The sequence below is a fragment of the Triticum dicoccoides genome, chromosome 4A, assembly GCF_002162155.2.
Source record: "Triticum dicoccoides isolate Atlit2015 ecotype Zavitan chromosome 4A, WEW_v2.0, whole genome shotgun sequence".
Lineage (NCBI taxonomy): Eukaryota > Viridiplantae > Streptophyta > Magnoliopsida > Poales > Poaceae > Triticum > Triticum dicoccoides.
Window position 1 is genome coordinate 499,416,588 of NC_041386.1, and position 5,532 is coordinate 499,422,119.

Sequence of the window (5,532 nt, forward strand, 5' to 3'; positions counted from 1 at the left end):
TTTACCCTCTAGACTTCTTCTTCTTCCACCCGGCAAACATGCCACCGGCCGAACTGCCGGCCACCGCCTCCTGCAGTCGCCGGCGCTCCCGCGACCGCCCTCCTCTGATCCGTCCCCCACCGTCGGTCTTGCCGCCGCCCCCGGCCATCCCTCTAGCCCCGCCGGCGTCCAGTTTTTTTCTCTGACGAAGCCCCACCACCGCCGTCCACCACCGCCCCCAGCCTAAACCCTAAGATAGATAATGAGGTAGCCCTCCAGTGAGCCCCTTATTTCTCCTTCCTTCTCTCCGGCGAGGCCCTTCTTTCTCCTTCCTTTGTTCAAAATCGACTGGCCACAAAAGCTAAAGTCAGTCGATTGACATTTAGCTACTGTGGTTAAAATTTGCCTTGTTTGTAAGCTCTCTGCAAGCTCTAGAATTTTGCTGAATCATTCGATATATAAGCTGTGATCAACGCATCTAAGTTCTGACAAGATATACAATAACCTGGTGTCTCGTACTTCACTTGTATTTCGTGGCAATGCACAGGTATTTTAGCTAGTTTAACGCTAACATTTGGTGCACAAATATATAATGTCCGGATGTACACGCAGGATTTTTTTCCCTCACTTTTTTAACTTTTAAAATTTGTATTTAGACAATGGGTGCATCTACACCTATAAGCCAAAGTGTAACGCTAACAGCTGGGAGCTCAGGTACGCTCAGCCCCGCTAGTGATGGCTGTAATACTGTCTCTTTCCCTGCACTTCGTAAGAAAGAACGGAATACACAGTCTGGATGATGTCGGTGACGAGGAGCAGGATGCCGGCGGCGAGGGAGAGGAACGTCCACGGGTTCCCGAAGTAGGTGCGCTTGAGGTAGTACCACGACACGTGCAGGAACACGCGCAGGTTGCTCCGGCAGTAGGCCTCCACCTCGCCGTGCAGGGCGCAGAGCGGCGACGCCTCGTCGCAGACCACGTCCCTGGTCATGTCGTTGAGCAGCCGCACCACCGTCTCGTCGCCGTCCACCCACTCGCTCCGGACGATCCCCTTGCGCCGCAGCAGCCGCACGTCGTCCACGCAGCCGACGACGCTCCGCATGAAGAAGACGTAGGCGGTCACGTCGTTGCCGGCGCCGACGTGCAGGGCCTCGAACGCCATCAGGTTCAGGAGCTTGTACTCGGTGGAGTCGTCCACGAAGAGCTGCGGCATGGTGAGGGTGCCGCCCCGGAACCGGACGTCGCAGAGGCAGTCCGCCCGCCCGCTGTGCCGGAACCGGATGCCGGCTTCGTGGAGCTTCCGCGCGGAGCGCACGTCCGCGGGCTTCGCCGCCGGCTCTTCGACCTGTATGTTGCGCTCTGTCCTGCCGGTGGTGTGGAGTAGTAGGCTCCGGCGGTAGATGTCTAGTGGGTGGAGCCCCAGGTGTGGCACTGCCGCTGGGTGCCTGTCAGCATCTGCCACGCCAAGGAAGTTGAGCACCATCCTGTTGATCGTAGCATAGGTCTAGCCACCCAAGAGGCACATAATGGTTAGCACAAAGGCTCAAGATCATGTAGCTCGTATGCTCCCATGGAGGCACTTTGCTATCAGTTAAAAAATGTGAGATATCAATCCATTATATTGGGCTCTGTACTTACCGATGTTTTTCCACCCTCAGCTGCAGCGGCGATCCTGTGGAGCACGAGGAGGGGCAGCTGGTTCTCGACCATGAGCATGTCGCGCTGGACATACGGCGCAATGTACAGCAAGCCGTGCCGGCTGAACACCGGGTCGTTGGGCGCGTAGTCTGGGTGAACGGCATACCTCCGCCCGGCGGCCGCCGCCGTCCTCATCACCTCCAGCAAGAAGCAGCCGTCCACGATCATCATCTCCACGAACCGCTCCCCGCCACCGTCGCGCCACTCGTCGCCGAGGCCGACGTACGCCGCCCGCAGCTGCTCCTCCACCTCCCCCACGGCGGCGACGAGGTCCCGTAGCGGCCTGCCGGCCCGCCGGAGGAGGCGCAGCAGCGCCCTGCGTTTGTGCTGCTCCATGGGCAGCAGGTCGGGGTCTCCGTGGTGGAAGGGGCCCAGGGACACCGTCTGCGGCTTGTAGGCGTCGCCGTTGAGCCTCTTGATGCGCGCCGGGACACGGTAGATGGAGTGCTTCCGCCATTGCTCCACCTCCGACGACGGCTCGTGCTCTTCCAGCAGCGTCTTCTCCACGTCCTCCACCCACGACGTCACCTCAACCATGGCGATTTCAACTAAGTACAGTAATTTGTTGTGCACTGATGGGCGCATGGCACTGTAGAGGAGTATATGTAGAGCAGCAGAAGAGGATAAGCTAAAGCGGTAGCTTGCTTATCGTGTCAGTTTACTAGCGTGCTTTACAGTCTGGCGTTAATTACTCTAAACTGCGCATCAAAGCTTTACTATTGACTGAAGGAAGAGAAAAGTGGAGTAACGGAGCACGATAGGTCTACTGGTTGATTTTGGACATCGGGTTGATGTTGATGCTTGGTTTTGTAAGTGTTTATGAATTGAACTTGTTGGAATTTTGCTAGTAGGCTTTTGGCCCAAAACCCAACTAAAATTCTAAAATTCTCTTGGCCCATTCATGTACACATGTGAGTGGAGTGAGTGAGGCTAAAATTTAGTCTCACCCCGGAAGTTGAGAGAGAGTTGTACCTTTTTATAAGGTGAGCTCTTCTACCACTTGTATGAGCATGAGAAGAGAAGACCTACACGCGCGCTTCTCCTCGTTCGCCGCGCCGCGGGTTGCGGGATTGAGCCGAGCCGAGGACAGAGCTATGCACGTTGTCTATATTTTTGCTGCTCGGGAAAATTAATGAGTCATTAATTAATAATTAACGGACGCGTTAATTACTGAACCGTTTTTGATTCTTTTGGATCGTGACGACTTGGACGTGGGGTTTATTCCCACGACCTATCCGGCCCGCACTATATAGTCAGGCAGACGTCTACCCTAGCCGCCGCCGCTTCGTATGGTTTCTCACCACCGTTCCAGATCATTGCGCCGCCAACCAAGTCTTCTCCATCCCTCCTTTCGGCGTGCACCGGGAGAAGGGACAGCAGGCCTCCGGAACCCCACCTCTCGTGATTCTGTACGGGAGAGGGGCGATCAGGTTTTTGGGGAGCGCACTCGCGCGACTGCTGGCAGCGACGACTTCGCGAACGACGACTTCTTCCCCGACCTCGGCAACCTCGTCCTCGACGACATGGGTGACAACGTCAACGCCGGCGGTGTTGCTCCCGCTGCATCGTATGTGATTCTATTCTTCCTGTTCGAGATCGTGGTAGAATTCATGTTTCTAGTATGTGCCCTAGATGTGATCTGTTCATCTGCTACGCTAGTTCACATGATTGGTTTAATCTCTGTTGTTGTAGTTATGATTTATCTTCTGTTTATTCGGATTAAATCTCGTAGTAATTTGTTCATATTTCTAACAGAACTGACAGAAAATTATGGTGCATGCTCATGCGTCCCTGTGAGGAGAAAGACATGATCAAGCAACACCTGGTTTTGTGGTCCTATCATTCCTTTTCTTAAGCACATCCTAGCACTCCTAATTACGCCAAGTATATTTATGTGCGAAAAGAAACTTGAAGTTTTTTCTTTCAATGGAACTTGAAGCACACTACTACAGGGTCAGTCAACAGTCAACACTCACAGGTCAAAAACCACCATGTGATCCGTCGGCGATTTCCGATCAGTGATGACTATGTTATCAGTGACCGGTTATCCGACCAATCAGAAAATACAGTGGCGAGGGGAAGCTCATGACTGACCGCCGCTCCGATTTGGCCCGTCAGTTATGAATGGTTGTGGCTTTTTTTTTTTGAGGGTGAATGGTTGTGGCTTTGATAGTTGTGATTGTATGCTAGTAGTGCTGCAGTGCAGCCCCAACTATAGCGCCACGTACACACATGGACATGATAGTATCAACATTGCATATCATGGCATACACACATACATTACATATCATTACACAATTGCATATTATCAACATTGCATTTCACACATTCCTCTGTATCTTCCTCCTCCCGCGCTGCGTCGCCCGCTCGGCGGCGCCGCCCGACGCTCTCTTCTCTCCTCTGCTGCCTTCTCCGATATCTCCCGCGGTGGGCCAAGAGCCGCGACCAGCCTCCCCATCAGCGGTCTCCTACTTGGAGGCCCTGCTCGCCCCGGCGGGCAATGCAGACGCGCATACACTTCCGGCGGGATCTGGGGAGCCTTCAATGCGCGCGCAGCGGGCAGTGGGGGAGATTGGTGGCCAGCTTCAATCCGCTGTTGTCGTGCCTGCGCGGTCGACTTTAAGGGCCACCGACAGCCAAGAGCGCATTGATGGCGGTGGGTGGAAGATGGTGGGAAGGGGGAGGCGCCCCCCTTTTTACCAGCGGCCTCCGCCGCGTCCCAAGCCTCAGTTCTCTCACCTCAAAGAGCTGCTATTTTCCAAGGCGAGGGGGAAGTGCTTTAGGTGTCTCGAGCCTGGTCACCGGGTCGCTGGCTGCTCCAATCGTGCTCGCTGCCTTCTCTGCGGCGCGGTGGGGCATAGGGCGAGGTGGTGTGGCGGCGAGCAACCGGCAAGACCGGAGAGAAGCAAGGATCGTGCTGAACCGGTGGTCGTTCTTCCGCCGCCTCCACCAGGCCCCCCACCGAGCTCTGCGGTCCGGGCGCCAATGGAGGCGCCAGCGGCTGATGCGGCGGTGCGGCGTGGGCTCGTCATCGCCACGGCAAAGAGGTCGGCGGGGCAGGCCGAGGCGGAGCGGAGACTAACTAGGTGCGCGGTGGTGGCGGTGGTCGTGGGATCGGCAAGGCAGCTCGAGATCGTCGACGTCAAGAGGGCGGTGGACATGAAGTTCCGGATCGAGGAGGAGGCGGTGAAGGTGTCCCTTCGGGCTTTGGGGGAGATGTTGCTCATCTTGCGGCAGTCCGCGACAGGGTGCTGGCTGGCCGGGGTCCGCTCGTGCTAGGACGGATCTCGCTGCTGGTGGCGCCTTGGTCGCATTTTCGGCGCGCGTCGCTGGCCAAGATGCTATACAAGGTGCGGGTTTGCCTAGAGGGAGTGCCGAAGCATGCTTGGGACGTCGAGTCCGTGGCTTCGTTGTTCGACCCCTCCATGCTCATCGACGGCGTCGACCACGAGGTGCGGAGTGAGGAGGAGACGGGATGTTTCCGGCTGTGAGTGTGGACGGATGCTGTGGAGAAGCTCAAGACTCGCGGTGTGCTTCAGCTGGAAGAACCGATGGAGGATGGCTCGCTCGGGATGCACTTCCCTGAGCTCAACATCACTCAGGAGGTGCCGCGGCGTTGGGTTCAGGTGGCCATGCTCGGGCACCCTGTGCTCATCCACCTCGATCATGTCATCGACTTCACCTGCCCGCCGAGCCCGGATAGTGGGAGGAGCTGCGAAAGTGAGATCAGCGGGATGCCGTCGGAGGACGGAATGGTGCCGGACTGGCCCGCTAGGTGGGGCTACAGATGGTTCCTCAACTTTGAAGATGGGGACTTCCCACCACTGCCACCACGTGCCTCCGTTCATTCCAGGCT

General features: G+C 56.6%; 1 protein-coding gene across 1 annotated transcript; it reads right to left on the reverse strand.

Moving 5' to 3' along the window:
- Nucleotides 1–708: 708 nt before the first annotated feature.
- On the reverse strand, nt 709–4,903 carry LOC119283581 (UPF0481 protein At3g47200-like). The gene is made up of 3 exons (XM_037563063.1): nt 4,611–4,903; nt 1,617–2,199; nt 709–1,482 (listed from the first exon to the last, which is right to left on the reverse strand). Exons 1-3 carry the CDS (start codon nt 4,901–4,903, stop codon nt 709–711), a joined length of 1,650 nt encoding a protein of 549 aa, XP_037418960.1.
- Between the last annotated feature and the right edge of the window lie 629 nt (nt 4,904–5,532).